The following is a 15,983-nucleotide window of genomic DNA, read 5'->3' as shown; positions in this document are numbered from 1 at the left end:
CAATCATTTGTATTGTGTGATGATGTGTACGCTATATTTGTACTGTCTGTCTTTCTCTGTCCAATCATTGACAATGTGTAATGTAATCCATGTCAGAGTTCGGTGGGTTATGGAAACACGAAAATACCCAGCATGCCGACTCAACGAAAGCGGAGTGAAGGTGACTATGCTCTCAGAGTATAGTGTGGGGAACCCAAATGGGCAAACGAGCTCACACGTAACCAGAAAATTCTGGAACGCCGAAGAAGAAGAAATTGACAATGTGTATGCTATATTTGTCCTGTCTGTCTTTCTCTGTCCAATCATTGACCATGTGTATGCTATACTGTTCAAAAAAAGAAACGCATAGTTGCTACTTGCCAAATTTGTTTTATTTTTCGAAAAAATTAACAGAAAATCCAATATTTAGATTATTTGTTTGAAATTTGGTATGGACACAGTTGAATGCACACACAGTTCATTTGCATCTTCAAATCAATCAGTCAATCAATACGATTCACTGTGTTCCATTTCAGGCACTCTCTGCTCCAGGCTGGCTCCAGCTAAAAATAACCGGCAATAACCACCCTCCTCCCGCCTATTTACCCTTTCCTCCCCCATTTCCCTCCTACCCGGCGCGCGGCCCCATCCACAGTGGCGCCTGACAGACGACTCTTTCTTTGTCTGCGGCTAGCGTGGCCCTGTTAGCAGCTGCTGTGTTGATAAGGTTCTGTAGCTCACGCGCTCTAGAGAGATAGCAGAGCCTAAAAACTGAGAACTTTTTCTGCACTGTTCAAAATGCGTGATAAGTGGCCTGCCTTTCGTGTTTTCAGTGTGTTTTGCCGGGCATCTCTCAATAGTTATATATATTGCAATGCATGCCACAATTTACAAGACAGAAGAAAGGATAAATGAGAGAATTAGAAAAAGTGTGTGCTCCCCCCCAAGTATATAATTATGCTACTCTTTGCACTCTGAAAAACATGTGCATGCTGCATTTAAAGAAACACCCTGAAAAACATGTGCAAGCTGCATTTAAAGAAACAGGAAACCCAACATCGCAAAGCACGGCACAATATATAAGACGGCAGAAGACAACACAGTAAACAAAACATCCTAAATGTGCCACAATAAAAGAACACAAAATAATGAAAGATAAAGACCAAGGTAATCCCCAAGTACATACACATATATATATACAACACTTTACGAAATATATACAAACAGTAGAGTATATCGAAATATATACAAACAGTAGAGTATATCGTATTTACATACATATTATGCCAAGGACTACTAGTAAAAGTCATTGATGGTGCGCATGTAAAATTTGTTTTGCGTTTATATAATTATAAAATTCAAAATAGTGTAGATATAAAATTCAAAATAGTGTAGATAATGTCAGTAACATATAAGAAAGAAAAAAGATCTTACGGCAATACATGTTCATGAAAATTGTTAGCTGCATGTGAATAAAACAAAAAAGCTTACCTCACGGCCCTCCTATACAAGTCTCACAAACTTGTATATATATATATAATATACCACAGGAGAAAAAAAAGTAGCTCGCGCGCGCTCACCCAAATCCGCTCGAAGTGCCACATGATATTAGCCCCAGACAACACATAGGCGGATAATACATGTATGTCAATCGTATGAAACAAAACATGCCACAATTTACAAGACAGAAAAAAGGATAAATGAGAGAATTAAAAAAGGTGTTTGCTCTTCAAGTAAATAATTATACCACACCTTACAGATCTGAAAAACACATGTATGCTACAGTTAAATAAACAGGAAACCCAACATCTGAAAGCACGGCACAATCTATAAGAGGACAGAAGACAACACAGTAAACAAAACATCATAATCAATGTGTCACAATAAAAGAACACAAAATATTGGAAAAAAAGACAAAGGTAATCCCTAAGTACACTGATATACATGTACAACACTTTACAAAATATATATACAAACAACAGAGTATATACAGTCGTATTTAAAAACATATTATAGGCATGCGTATGGTGCGCATGTGAAATTTTATTTGTTTTGCGTTTATATAATTCAAAATAGTGCAATTAATGCCTGTAATATAAAAGAAAGAAAAAACGGTCTTTCAATACATGTTCATGCAAATTGTTAGCTGCATGTGAAGAAAACAAAAAGCCTACCTGATGTCTCTTCCTATACATGACAGGTATCATTGCAGCGCCATACATCAGTAATCCAATAGCAGCACACAAGTCGATTTGAAAGTTTTTCAACACAGTTTTTCACTATTATTCTCACAAACTTGTATATATACCACAGGAAACAAAACTCGTCGATCCGATGAAATGCACGACAGTCAACAGAGCTGCATATAATAGTGTACTGTAGCGAGTGCCTGTTCCGAGAACCTGCGCGTGGGTTAATTCACAAAACTTACCGCACAAAACTGCTCCAGAAATCATACACAAACACCTGGAGCGAAACTTGTTTTCACTCTATCACACAGTTAAGACTAAGTCAGACCTGGGAACCCATACGATTTCGCCGTATTTTGTACGCATGATTGTCGAGAATACGATCAGTACGGTCAGTGGAAAAAAAATACGACCAGAAACATTCCTAGACTACTTTTCTTCACAAGCCCATCTCGAAGCCGATCCAATATTTTGACACATAATTACAGTTTTTGTCAGTAAACATTGAAAAAAAGCATTTGTTTTAAATGTATAGGTAAACATAATTAATGGTGTGACGGACGCGTGTGAGGCATGCTTTAATCATGGATGTTCATATGCTGTATGGAGTACGCTCATTTTTCTCAAAATACACCAAGTTTGTTTGAGAATACTCTAAGTGCAAAACAGGGGTTCCCAGGTCTGCTAAGTACTTACGGACGGCAAAATAAAAACACAGTCAGTGGCTGTTATCAGTATTCAGTGTGATTATAAACTGATATACAACGCGCAAATTCTGTTTCTTTTAACAGGAACAAAGAACAAGAGCTGAGTGCCAGTGATATTAGTATTACCACAAAATCAAACAAAACGAGTCGAATGGCTGAACTCTAGTTTGCACCAACACAATGCCTGTATATTTAAGTAACAAAATATACAAGATGAACATAATCCCAAGCGTAAGTCACTGAAACGATCCCTTTTTCACACCAAGAATCACGTATTTTTTCAAACTGGCGCCATGCCACACATGCTCCAGAGAAGCCTTTGTCTGCTAGAGACAGCGCGCGAAAGGGAATAGGTCACGGGGCGCGCGCGCGGCACGCTATAGTAAGCCGAGCCAGCTCTAAGAACAGTTCAGCTGAAAGTGCAAATCTCGCGACCAAATGGAACAGTGTGGATTGGGTGCCGAGGCTGTCAAGTCAGTAGGGGGTGTGACTGCCTTGAGCAGCAACAACTGCCCGGCACCTTCTGGGCATGGACTGGATCAGATGCCGGATATCTTGCTGTGGGATGGTGTCCCACTCCTCCTGAAGTGCCTGCAATAGATCGCTGTGATTTGCCGGTGCTTCTTCTCGCCTGCGCACACGTCTGTCCAATTCATCCCAGAGGTGTTCTATCGGGTTCATGTCTGGCGACATGGATGGCCAGGGAAGCACCTGGACATGGTGGTCGGTGAGGAACTGGGTGGTGAGTCGTGCTGTGTGCGGGCGAGCGTTGTCCTGCTGGAATATGGCATCCTGGTCAGCCAGAAGAGGAAGGGCGTGTGGGCGCAGAATTTCCTCCACGTATCGCTGGGCAGTTATGCGCCCTTGGACGTGCACCAGGGTGCTCCTTCCAGCGGTATTGATCGCCCCCCACACCATGACGCCTCCACCACCATGAACGGGTGCCTCATCCACACAGTTGGGCGCGTAACGTTCGTTTACTCTCCGGTAGACCCTCCTCCGACCATCATGTCGCTGGAGCAGGAAGTAGGACTCGTCGCTGAACCACACGTGTCTCCAGTGATTCCGGACGGTCCAGCGAAGGTGCTGGTTGCCCCACTGCACTCGGTTCTGGCGATGGCGGCGGGTGAGGACAGCTCCTCTGTGAGGTCTGCGAGCTCTCAAACCAGCTTCATGCAGGCGGTTCCGCAAGGTCTGGTCCGATAATCGGTGTGGCCCGGGGAGAGCCTGGACAGAAGATGATGCCGACAGGAAACGATTCCGGAGGTGGCGGAGCCGTATGAAGCGGTCGTGAGCAGCAGTTGTCGCCCTTGGTCTTCCCGCTCGTGACAAGTCAGCAACGGAGCCAGTGGCTTGAAACCTGACCCACAGTCTACTGATGGTGCTCTGGGACACGTGGAAGTGCCTGGCGATTGCACTTTGACTTTGGCCTGCTTGTAAACGACCCAATGCAATTTGGCGGTCTTCTCTGCTCAATCGGGCCATCTTTCGTCGCTGAATTGTCGTCTGATTTCTTTGTGGCGAACAATCCGCTTTTATGGGTTTTGGAAGACATGGTGAGAGCTCAATATTCCCCGAGTTTCACGAGATTACACTGAAGCATGACGCGTGGTCATGCCAAATGAGCAATTTTGACATTGTAGCCACTGATAACGCATGCGTCACGTGCAGAGCTCACTTGTGGCAATGGACGAAAGGTCGACGACCAGATAAACATTTTCTGCAGTTTGGTGGATATCCTTGTAGCCATATAACTAAATTAACCAAATATTACAAGCTATGCGTTTCTTTTTTTGAACAGTATATATTTGTCCTGTCTGTCTTTCTCTGTCCAATCATTGACAATGTGTAAGCTATATCATAGCTGCCAACCCTCCCGGATTTTCCGGAAATCTCCCAAATTTTACAACTTCTCCCTGCTCATATTCAAGACTGAACGGACCCCCTGGCTCCTGGATTTTGACTTTAGAAGGTTGGCAGCTATGCTATATTTGTCCTGTCTGTCTTTCTCTGTCCAATCATTAACAATGTGTAGGCTATATTTGTACTGTCTGTCTTTCTCTCTTCACTGGCTTGCACTGGACAGTGTCTGGTGGACTGTTTAACCACCGGCCAGTCTTTCGCCCTCTCCACTCCCAGTCTCACACCCCTGGACCTCTCTATAAAGGTATAACAGTGTCACCTCGCCGTAAAGGCCTACATGGAACAGTTATTCTTGTCTTGTACTTGTAGTCTACCCTTTTTTGGTTTGAGTTACAGTTTGCTTTGTTTTGTTTGAGGTTCTTTTGTAATACTTTCTTTTTTTGGTTTGCCGACTTTTAAACTGTTTTCTGTTGGATTTGCTTTGTTTTGAGTTTATGTTATAAATAGAGAATACTACATGGCTTGCTGTGTCGTACCAGATTTACACAAGTTGTTTTTTAAAATATTGATCTGCGAGCGAAAGCGAGCTGTTCACTATTTGAAAAAGCAACGAGTGTAAATCTGGTATGAAACAGCAAGCCATGTAGTATTCTGTTTATCCTACATACTGTACTTACGTGTATTTTACTGAAAATGTCCTGCAGTCGAGGCAGCTAAATTGAAGCCGCTTGTTTTGGAACCTCGATCTCTTCTTAAAGGTGGTCATCTAAATTTTTGCTTTTCAATAATCTTATGGTTAGATTTCGCTAAAAGGTTATGTCAGATGATGAATGAACCATGGGGAAAAAAGTTATAGAACAAAAAATATATGAAGAAAAAGATTTTATTTTTGGGTAGCGTGACTCACGCTTCCAATATTTTGTTTTCTGTTTGCTGAGAACATGTGCTTTGCCTAAAAATACTGACCAATCAAATTCATGTCACTATGCTTATAGCCACGCCCAAACAAGTGCAGCAACAATTTGACACTGGAGCGCTGTCCACGCTTTTTTTTAAACGCACGAAATGCACGGGATTTGAGAGGAGTTTTGCGCTTGGCATTTTCCAAATAAGGTTATCCTACCATGAGTACTACGCTGGAATACTACAATGAATTTTCAAACGGCTACACTGGCTTCGTCTTTCCTGATCGAAAGGGGGTGTATTGTTGATAATTGTAGATAATAGACTCTGCATTTTAATGGTCAAATGGCGATTTCGGTATAAAAATGTAGACAAGGACCAGGCTTTAACACTTTCGCGACGGGACACTGATAAATCAGTACCAGCGCTGACACGCCCATGGACGGGAAGCGCATTTTTCAGTACCAGCCATAGAGGGTACACGACTCGTGATTGCTTCCCGGTTTTTGAAGCTTGCAAATAAATTGAGTTGTTTCCCTTGATACACTTGGCGTCCCCTTCTGCCATTTGCAAATCCGCCTGATTTGTGTGCGTTTTTGAGGAAAAAAAATGAATCAAAGGCGAGCCTTGTCTCGGGAGGAGATTCTCCGGATGTTGGATCCCGTAGAGCATGATTCGGACGTATCGTTTTCGCCTCACGAAAGCGATACAAGCAGTGAAAGTGAGGAAGAAACAGTCCCGTTTTTGCTAGTACGAGTCGGCAAACTACACGTGGTTGGCGGTGATACTGCTAGACGAACATGTATCTCGGAATCGTGCAGGAGCTATGGGGGCGTGGCAGCACTGATAACAATGGATGGCTGGAGCCTTCAAATCCTTTTGGAATTGTTCATAGGTGTACAGTTGGTACTTTGTTGTGAAAATGTGACTTATATTCAATATGGATTACCTAGACATCATTTGGTGAGTGTTAGATCTACAGTTTTGTTTCATTTGAGTCAGGATGCTGTGAGTGAATGCGTGATTTGCTTGTTTTTTTCTTTGTACTGTCTCCTTATTTCTGTGTACAATGTTAACAATATTTCAGCTAATTCATAGGTTTTACACCTTGTTTGGTTATAACATTATTTATGATACTTTCTGTTAAAAAATAACTTTTAAAAAAAGCAGTAGAAAATAAAACACACACAAAAAAACGTTACAAAACACAAATTATCCCCCTTTCATCCCCCTTTCACCCCCCTTTGCTAAAACAAATCGCGTGACAAACTTATAAATAGCACGACTGAACTGGGCATCCATTTTTGAATTAGTACACAAAATTTGGTGGTGATTGGACCTAATTCAAGCTTGCTAGACAGATTTCTTTACAGTTACTGATTTTTGGGAAGTTTCTTGGTGGCAAGCTTGGGCAGGCAGGACGTAAACGCCGTGGCAGTGCTAGTCACAATAGTGTTAAGCCTCGTGCAATCTATTACGTCAAAGTAAAAAAACGTCACTCTGAAAGTGTGGCATGACGTGTTCTAAAAATTCATCGAGGGTAATTAGTGAGCGCAATTTTTTTCTTTTATAATGACGTTTGTCTCTGTGACTTTGGCATCATAAGCAGTGGAAAAACAGGTTCCTGCCAGAGTTGCTTGACATGACCTCATTTACCGTACTTTCCGGGTGACAAGGCGCTTCGTTATCTAAGACGCACCCCCTTCTTTTTAAAAAAAATTGTAATCCAGTCACCCATTGGACGCAGGGGGCCGATACACCAAAATTGAAAAAGTATAGGTAGTCGAAGAATGAAAATAAGCCGGCGAGATCAAAGCCAGGTCCATTGTTTATAGGTCAGTGACTGGTCAGTGACCGAGTTTAAAGTTTAACAGAGTCGAACTCTGTGTGTGCGGCGAGATCAAAGACATTGTGATAGCTGGGTGGCCTTGTTTATAGACACGACCTTCTTCCCAGGGGTCAATGACCCAGTTTTTGCCATGAGAGGTGGTTCCCCTGTCATATCTGAGAGAGGAAATACTTCCTGCACCGGGTCAGTGACCGGTCAGTGACCGAGTTTAAAAGTGGAAATAATTATGTGTGCTCTGTGTGTGCGGCCAGATCAAAGGCAGGCATTGTGATAGCTTGGTGGCTTGAGAGCTGGAGGAAACTTGGCCAGGGCAGTACCTAGTAGCTGAAACATGCATTATCACAAGTTGTTTGACTGGTACTCAGGCGGTCTCTTTGATTTTTTTCGTATTTCATACACGGATTAGAGGCTTCGTTTAACAAGACGCAGGGGTCGAACTCGAGGAAAAAAGTCGCGCCTTATGACCCGGAAAGTACGGTACATGATATACACACGTGTGATTTGAACGATTATTATATTACGAGTGTCTCTCTCACGTATGTAGAATAATTTATTTTATTTTATCTTTTATTTATTTATTTTATTTTATTTGTTTGGTATATTTATTCCAGTCATTTTGATCTCATTGTTCCTTTTCCGTTGACCTATTCTTATGTGTGTTGTGAAAGCCTTCTTTCCTTTTTTTCTTTCTTTCCCAAATGTACTTAACTTCGAGATTGGTACTTGAACGGATTGAAGTATACCACTTGCATGTTTTTGTCCTTGCCTGAGGTGCTCTGTTGTACATATGGACTGCATGTGGAGTGAATGTGAAATGAAGATTTTGTTTATTATGCAAATCAGACATGGGGTAATGACTTTTTATTTTTTAAAGTTCACCCTACGTATGATGTGTCTGGAAACACCTCCGCGCGGAGGGGTTTTGCAGCCAGCACAGCAAAGATAAAGAGGGAAAATGTTCTCGGTTCGCGCGGCAGCAAGCACTGTGTCTCTAGACTGAGTTGTGCTTCCGCTTTTCATTTTCTTGGAAACATGCTATCTGTCTTGTTTGCATGCGTCTTCTTATTGGGACCCTTTCAAGGGATTTAACCCTTTGCCTCCCGTAGCACAAGGAGTAAAGCTGTCAAATTTAAAAGTTAAAAAATTGTAGCAAAGTAACCACTGCCAGTTTCCTGAAATGATGAACACTCAAGTCTCAGACATGGGATTCAGAAAAAGTGATAATTAAGGAAAAGGAAGGTGGGGGTCTGGGGGCCTTCTGTGGCCCCCAGTAGGGTCCAGGCGAAGCTGAAGGTTTTTAGTGTTTTAGACACACAAAAATGGCCCTGAAATGCATATTTCAGCTTAATCATAGAGCTTGGGTCTATACCTACATATACCCCAAAATTTTTTCAGCGTATTTGCACGAATCTCAAGAATGTTCCCTGGAGCCTAAAAATTTACGGAATTCCGTAAATTTACGGAAGAATCCCATGTCTGAAGTCTCATAGGAAGCCGGTAGAAACAGGTACAGATATACGTCATAGGTAGCAATGGGCAGGCATGGGAATTGTCCGCTCCGCCGAAATTGTTTTTTTGTTCCGCTTAAAAAGCAAAAGTGTTCGCCGAACAAATAAATGGGGGAGACAAAAATGGTTCTATAAAGTGAATTTAATGGCAAACTTGGAGCTCAGATGACACCAAATTGCACCATTTGGGTTACCGGCACGGTGGGGGGGGGGGGGGGTATGCCCCCTGACCCCCCCTGGTAAGGCTAGGCGCTTTGCGCCGTCAACTTCGCTATTTCTTTCAAAATTTCAGCCTTTTTTACTTTTTTTCAATTCCCATGCCTGAATGTGTATAGCAGGCGTTTCTAGGCGTTCCATGATATGCATATGGGTTAGGGAGCGGGCGATATTGTAAATAGCCATGTGCATAATTATTATTTGGAATTTTCTTTTGTTTTTCATGCTTACTTTTGAGTGCCGTGTCTCTGTTTGTGTTCTTGCCTTGTCATCTTCATGTAATTTATGCGTAAGTGTATATGAGTATGCTTGAGTTGTTAATGCGAAAGTATGTGTATGAGTACCCCCCGCGGGTTAGGGGGAAGAATTTACCCGATGCTCCCCAGCATGTCGTAAAAGGCGACTAACGGATTCTGTTTCTCCTTTTACCCTTCTTAAGTGTTTCTTGTATAGAATATAGTCAATTTTTGTAAAGATTTTAGTCAAGCAGTATGTAAGAAATGTTAAGTCCTTTGTACTGGAAACTTGCATTCTCCCAGTAAGGTCATATATTGTACTACGTTGCAAGCCCCTGGAGCAAATTTTTGATTAGTGCTTTTGTGAACAAGAAAAAATTGACAAGTGGCTCTATCCCATCTCCCCCCTTTCCCCGTCGCGATACAACCTTCGTGGTTGAAAACGACGTTAAACACCAAATAAAGAAAGAAAGATGTGTATGAGTGCGCCTTGAGTCGCCTGTGGTGAGATATGTGCGCGTTATAAATTCTCGTATTATTATTTTCATTGCACACTCTGGTGGACATTGGCTCAAGCGAAGACATTTTCAGCTGAGACTTTTGACCAGTATTCTTTTTATTTCATCCTTTTTTGGGTGGATATTTTCTTGCTAGATAATTCACACTCAGTCATGGTGAATGATGAGCGGCAGTACGGTGTGCATATTTTAGAAAAAAATCGAGCACATGGAGCACACACTACAAACTTCCAGAAGTTGTTGATTTGTGGGGTGAGAGTGGGCATCGTCTTGCAAAGTGGTAGGACTGTAACACTAACAGGTCACAGGTTCTATTCCGGGCCGTACCGGACAAGGGTCAACTTTATATGCAGACTCGGAGAGATTATATCCATGTTTCACCCCGTGTCACGACTGCCACGGAAAAGACCTCGGTCATTCTGCCATAAGTGCAGGTGGCTGGTAACTAGGTATCTCATCTTACGTTGTGGTAACACCCGGGAACATGTCTCTAATGGTTTCAAAAAGAACACTTATCTATGTGGGGTAACGTGTGTTTTCAAGAAGACGTGAAGGTTGTATCTAGCTGTCGGTCAAGTGGCAATGTTTGTGTTTTCAGAACCCCCTCGCCCGCCACAGAGCTTCGGACAGTGAAGGATGGCAAGACCGGGACTCTGAAATCTACAGGAATAGATTCCCCATCCCTTGACGGCTCTGGTTGTGACCTCACGCTTCATCGACCGTGACAGACAAAGGACAGAATGCCGTGCTCTGTCGCAAATTATCTTCAACATTAAAAGGGAATCCACTATTCTGGCCCATCAAGGGAAGTAATAGACAAATTCTGAAGATAACTCTGTCGGGTTTGTATGGGTTGTTCACCCAAAATTGGCGTATTCTGCCTGAATGGTGGGGTAAAAACGGCCATACACGTACAAACCCACTCATGCAAAAACATGAGTGAACGTGGGAGTTTCAGCCCATGAGCAAAGAAGAAGTATGGATTGTGAAAGAGTGAATACCGTTGCTTTTAGGGAGACAAACTATTCACTGGCGAATCACGAGAGAGGGGTGTGTCTGAAACACGTTGACAGGGAGCATGTTTGGATTATTTGTCACTAAAATCAAGGGTATTCACTCTTTCACAACCCATACAAACCCGACAGAGTTATTTGCGAACATCGTCTCTTCCCCTACCTGGTCTTGTTCGTGTTCAGAAAGTGGAAAAGGTAGAGTTCACTCATCAAGAGCATTCAAGACACTCCTTGCACTGAGAAACCCAAGGGAGGTAATCCATTGTTGGACCGAGAAACCCAAGAGATAATTCATTGTTGGGACCGGGAAACCCAAGGGAGATAATCCATGGTTGGACCGAAAAAAACAAGGGAGATAATCCATTGTTCTGTAACCCCATCATGCTCCTTGGACTGAGACAGAGCAAGGGAGAGAATCGTGTGATGTTGAAGCTCGTGCTGCTTAGGTTGGGAAATAAGTGAGCTACAAGACCCAACGCCTTAGACATTGTCTGTTAACATCTGTGTTACATACTGTCTCACTGTGCCTCACAATTATGTCGCAGCAGACACGGTCTCCAATAGCAGCTGAAGAGATGATGACAAATAACAACCATCCAACCGCAGCAGACTGAATAAAATGGCCAGTTTCGTGCTGTGATCTGTATTTCACAGAATTCTTTTTGGGTGTGTCTGTCAGTTGCTCAGTTCCCTAATGCACCGACATCTTGTGTCCATTTCACCTGGCCTAAACCGCTTCCCAACCAGCCGTCTCAGCTGGCCGAACTTTTCTGCAAAAGCTATAGCTACCCTGAACATTTCACTCTCTGCCTATTAACTTTTATTATGTACAACTTGCTTAGTTGTTAGAGCTGAAAACGACGTTAAACACCAAATAGAGAAAGAAAGCAAGTTGTTAGAGCGGAACGTCAAAAGGCTCGAGGTTAAAAGTTCAAGTTATGATCTTCAATTTTTCCAGTATATATTGTATATAGAGGAGTTTTGTACATGTGGTTACACTTGTCATATTAACAGGTGTGAGATATACAGGAGGTGATTGCTGGAGGGCGTGTTAGCTGGTTCCAACGCTTATGGAAAAATTCAAGTTATCTTCAGTTTGACAAACACAAAGTACAGTGAAACCCCCTTTTAAGACTTTAAAACAATCTGAGAAAATAAAAAAAATCTGAGAAAATAATAAAAACCAGAGAAAATCAGGTCTTAAAAAGGAGGGTTTGTTAAAATGGGGGTGAATGTACAGAGGTTATGAAGAGAAAGTCTGAGAAAACAGAGTCTTAAAAGGGAGGGAGTCTTAAATTGGGGGGTCCGCTGTACTCATCACAATGGCCACTTTAATTAGCAAACTGTTACACTGTACTCATCACAATGGCCACTTTAATTAGCAAACTGTTACACTGTACTCATCACAATGGCCACTTTAATTAGCAAACTGTTACACTGTACTCATCACAATGGCCACTTTAATTAGCAAACTGTTCCACTGTACTCATCACAATGGCCACTTTAATTAGCAAACTGTTACACTGTACTCATCACAATGGCCACTTTAATTAGCAAACTGTTACACGCACAGAACCAGAGCTGAGGTGCACGGAAAAGCTACTAACCGGGTGGTAGCCACCAGCGGTGTTTGATTGGTTAAAATCACAACCAAACCTCAACTTCAACCAATCCGACCCGGTGGGTGGCTCGCACTCGGTTGATAACTTTCTTGTGCACCTCGGCCTTGATCGCTATGAAAACTGGTCACTTGGTTACAGCGGCGAGTCGGGTACAAAACAAAACAATACGCTCACTGTGCGTTATGGTTGTTGAAAGTTTCCAGTGAAATGTGAAGCAGTAGATGTGATTATGTGACAGTCTTGCCTAAGCTTTCACATTTCTACCAGTAAAGTACAAAAAATTACGGGCTGATGTTTTTGCGCGAAAAAATAACCAAAACATTTGTAAAGCAGGGACATCCAGTTGCCGAAGGGGGGACAATTTGTAAGGATGTGTTTATCTTCAAATAGTAGCGATTGATTTTATGTCTGCGCGCTGCACGATTTGGTCTTGGCTTGCTGGCGGTAGGAGAAGAAATGTTGGTTGGAGAATTTTTTCTATTTAAATTTTTTGGGGGGACCAAGAATGTGTTTCTTAGTTCCTTGCAGATTGTATGTACCTGGTATCTAGTTATTCTGCATAGTTTTTCCATTTATAGCTCATGAAATATATGAGAAATGAAATGAGGTTAGTGATTAATGTATGGAGACAAATCTGCAAATCATCAGTGTGGTTGAACGTGTGAGTTGATTTAATGTCATAATGACGCACGGTACGTGTGTTTAAACAAAGCATGATGAAGCACGTTGTTTCTTGTTCGCCAGGCGTAGTGTTGTTACAGTGAAACTCCCCTTTCACAATTTTAACAAATCTGAGAAAATATGGAAGATTTCTTCCCCTTCAAAACAATAAGTCAACGCATTGTGACTGGGTCAGTTCTAGGAAGCCATCATGGGCGACAGAGTGAAAAATGAGTTCAGATATTGCATAGTGCAACTCTTAAGAAACCCCATATCGATGTCATCGTTGAATTTTGGCGTAGCTTGATTCTTGGTGTTTTTTTTAAATGTTTTTTGAGCTTTTGACTAAGTAAATTATTCTCCATGAGAAATTTTCTCTTAAATATGAATGACAATGCATGATTTAACATTCTTTTATCTTTTTATCCATACCAGGAACGAATATAAACACTATTTCATAATACATGTCAAAAGAATCAATTTTGTCCTTCTCCTGAAAAGCTGGTTAAAACGAATTACGCCAAAATTCCATGACAACGTCGATATATTATTTAGTGACAATAATAGACTGAACATTACCTTGCATAATTGTTTTTCACTCCAAGGCATATTGAAGACAAACATGTGAATGTGCCTCCCGTATTTTTAATTGGAAAATGAAATCATAATGTGTAAGATTCTTAAGTGACTGATGTTTGGTCATTGTCTGTTTGACTCATCCATATATTATGTTAAAAGTCTGCACTGTTAAATGTTCACTTTCTGTTTAAGTCTTGCATGTGTTGTGTAAATAGTGTGCTGGGTTAAAAGTTCATCTTTGTTTGGCTCTAGCATGCGTTAAGTACCCCCCGCGGGTTAGGGGGAGTCCCATATTGGTTGGGACGAGAAAGAATTTACCCGATGCTCCCCAGCACGTCGTAAGAGGCGACTAACAGATTCTGTTTCTCCTTTTACCCTTGTTAAGTGTTTCGTGTATAGAATATAGTCAATTTTTGTAAAGATTTTAGTCAAGCAGTATGTAAGAAATGTTAAGTCCTTTGTACTGGAAACTTGCATTCTCCCAGTAAGGTAATATATTGTACTACGTTGCAAGCCCCTGGAGCAAATTTTTGATTAGTGCTTTTGTGAACAAGAAACAATTGACAAGTGGCTCTATTCCATCTTCCCCCTTCCCCCGTCGCGATATAACCTTCGTGGTTGAAAACGACGTTAAACACAAAATAAAGAATACAAAAATGCGTTAAGTAAATAGTATTCACGGTTAAACGTTTATCTTTGTTTGGCGCTAGCATGTGTTGTGTAAAACGTATGTTGGATTCAATATTCAGTGTCTGTTTCGAGCATGGATTCTGTAAACAGTACGCATCCTGGGTTACATAAATAAAAGAGTTTATTATTGTGTTTGACTCGCATTGTGTAAATAATTTGCTGGGTTCAAGAATGCAGTTTAGGGCATTATAAATACCGGCACTCTAATACCAGTTTTGTGTGCATGAATAGCTCTCAGGAATTCAGGAGCACAGTTTAGTTTTGTTTTTCTTGTCCGTTCTTGGATGTCATTTTTTTTGCAGCATATGAACAAGCACATTTGTACAGTAGAAACTATTTGTATGTATAAGGGTAGGTGCGTTTGTACTTGTGCATACATGAATGCCTGAACGACTCGTGTGTGTGTACCTGTGTGTGTGCATGCCCACTCACAGAAGAAGGGATGACGGTGATGATTTTGATTAACCCCTTCACTGCCCACCCCGTATGTAATACGTGGTCATTTTCTGTTTATCGTACGCCCATAACCGTATCTCATACGTGGGATTTGTGTCAACAACATTTCAGGACATTTCTGAAAACTAAATGGGAGGTAACCACTGTCCAAGTACTTGTAGGGGTTCTAAACACAGTTCTTTCCCATAGACCGTTTGGATAAGTTACTACCACTGTGGCAGTGAAGGGGTTAATACAATTTGAGATATAGAGAGGGGAGAGAGACAGGGATAGAGAGAGAGTGTGTGTGTGTGGGGCTGTGTGCGAGGTTGCCCTTTTTGCATATTTGTATATATACGACTTGAAAGCACAGTACATGTATTTGTCATTGAAATGAAAGTAGACCAGTCTCCCATATTTGAAGAGAGAATCCAAATGAAACGTCTGTTGTTTTGGGTATAATAAGATGTTTGTGTGTTGCTAGTTCTGAATGCATGCGCTGTTTGTTGGATATTTGCGAGTGTTTTTTTCTTTTCTTTTCATAGTTTTGAATGCATGTTTCTTTTTGAGTATGTGTGAGTATGAGTGCGCCTTGAGTCGCCTTGTGGTGAGATATGTGCGCGTTATAAATTCTCGTATTATTATTATAAACTGATCTAAACCGTGTTCAAACCACATGATGTACATATTTTTGTTGTTGCTTGAACGGTTTGTCGTTTTGCATGTTAATGGTATGCTACTTATTATGCCCTCACCCCTTCCACCATGTGTTTGGTCTTCAAGGCGGTGTGACAAGGACTTGGATTGTAAACCTGGTTTTGAAATCACATTGACCTATTTGAACATAATCACAAGAACTTCTCAAAATTACAAATGCCAGTTTAGTTAAAAATGCGGTTTATTTAGACAAATTATGGTTGCATTGTTTAAAGTTAGTGACTCCTTAATGAAATGAGTGGGATTTTATTGAAATTCATGCATACATTACATTTTTGTTTTTGTTTTTGAAAGCCAAA

At 41.5% G+C, this 15,983-nt stretch overlaps 1 protein-coding gene across 2 annotated transcripts in view; it reads left to right on the top strand.

Moving 5' to 3' along the window:
- Positions 1–15,408, top strand: part of LOC138968218 (ubinuclein-1-like) — a 56,383-nt gene extending 40,975 nt beyond the window's left edge. Inside the window, exons 18-19 of one of the 2 annotated variants that reach the window (XM_070340768.1) lie at positions 4,962–5,042; positions 10,567–15,408. In XM_070340768.1, the coding sequence (XP_070196869.1) occupies positions 4,962–5,042; positions 10,567–10,601 (116 nt within the window). In that variant the 3' untranslated portion in view covers positions 10,602–15,408. The remainder of the gene's footprint in view (positions 1–4,961; positions 5,043–10,566) is intronic. The other variant, XM_070340769.1, reaches the window with a different exon arrangement.
- The last annotated feature ends 575 nt before the right edge of the window (positions 15,409–15,983 follow it).

This window comes from Littorina saxatilis, linkage group LG6 (assembly GCF_037325665.1).
Source record: "Littorina saxatilis isolate snail1 linkage group LG6, US_GU_Lsax_2.0, whole genome shotgun sequence".
In the NCBI taxonomy this organism is placed as follows: domain Eukaryota; kingdom Metazoa; phylum Mollusca; class Gastropoda; order Littorinimorpha; family Littorinidae; genus Littorina; species Littorina saxatilis.
Note: the sequence above shows the minus strand (reverse complement) of the source record. Positions and strands in the feature narration are given on the sequence as shown.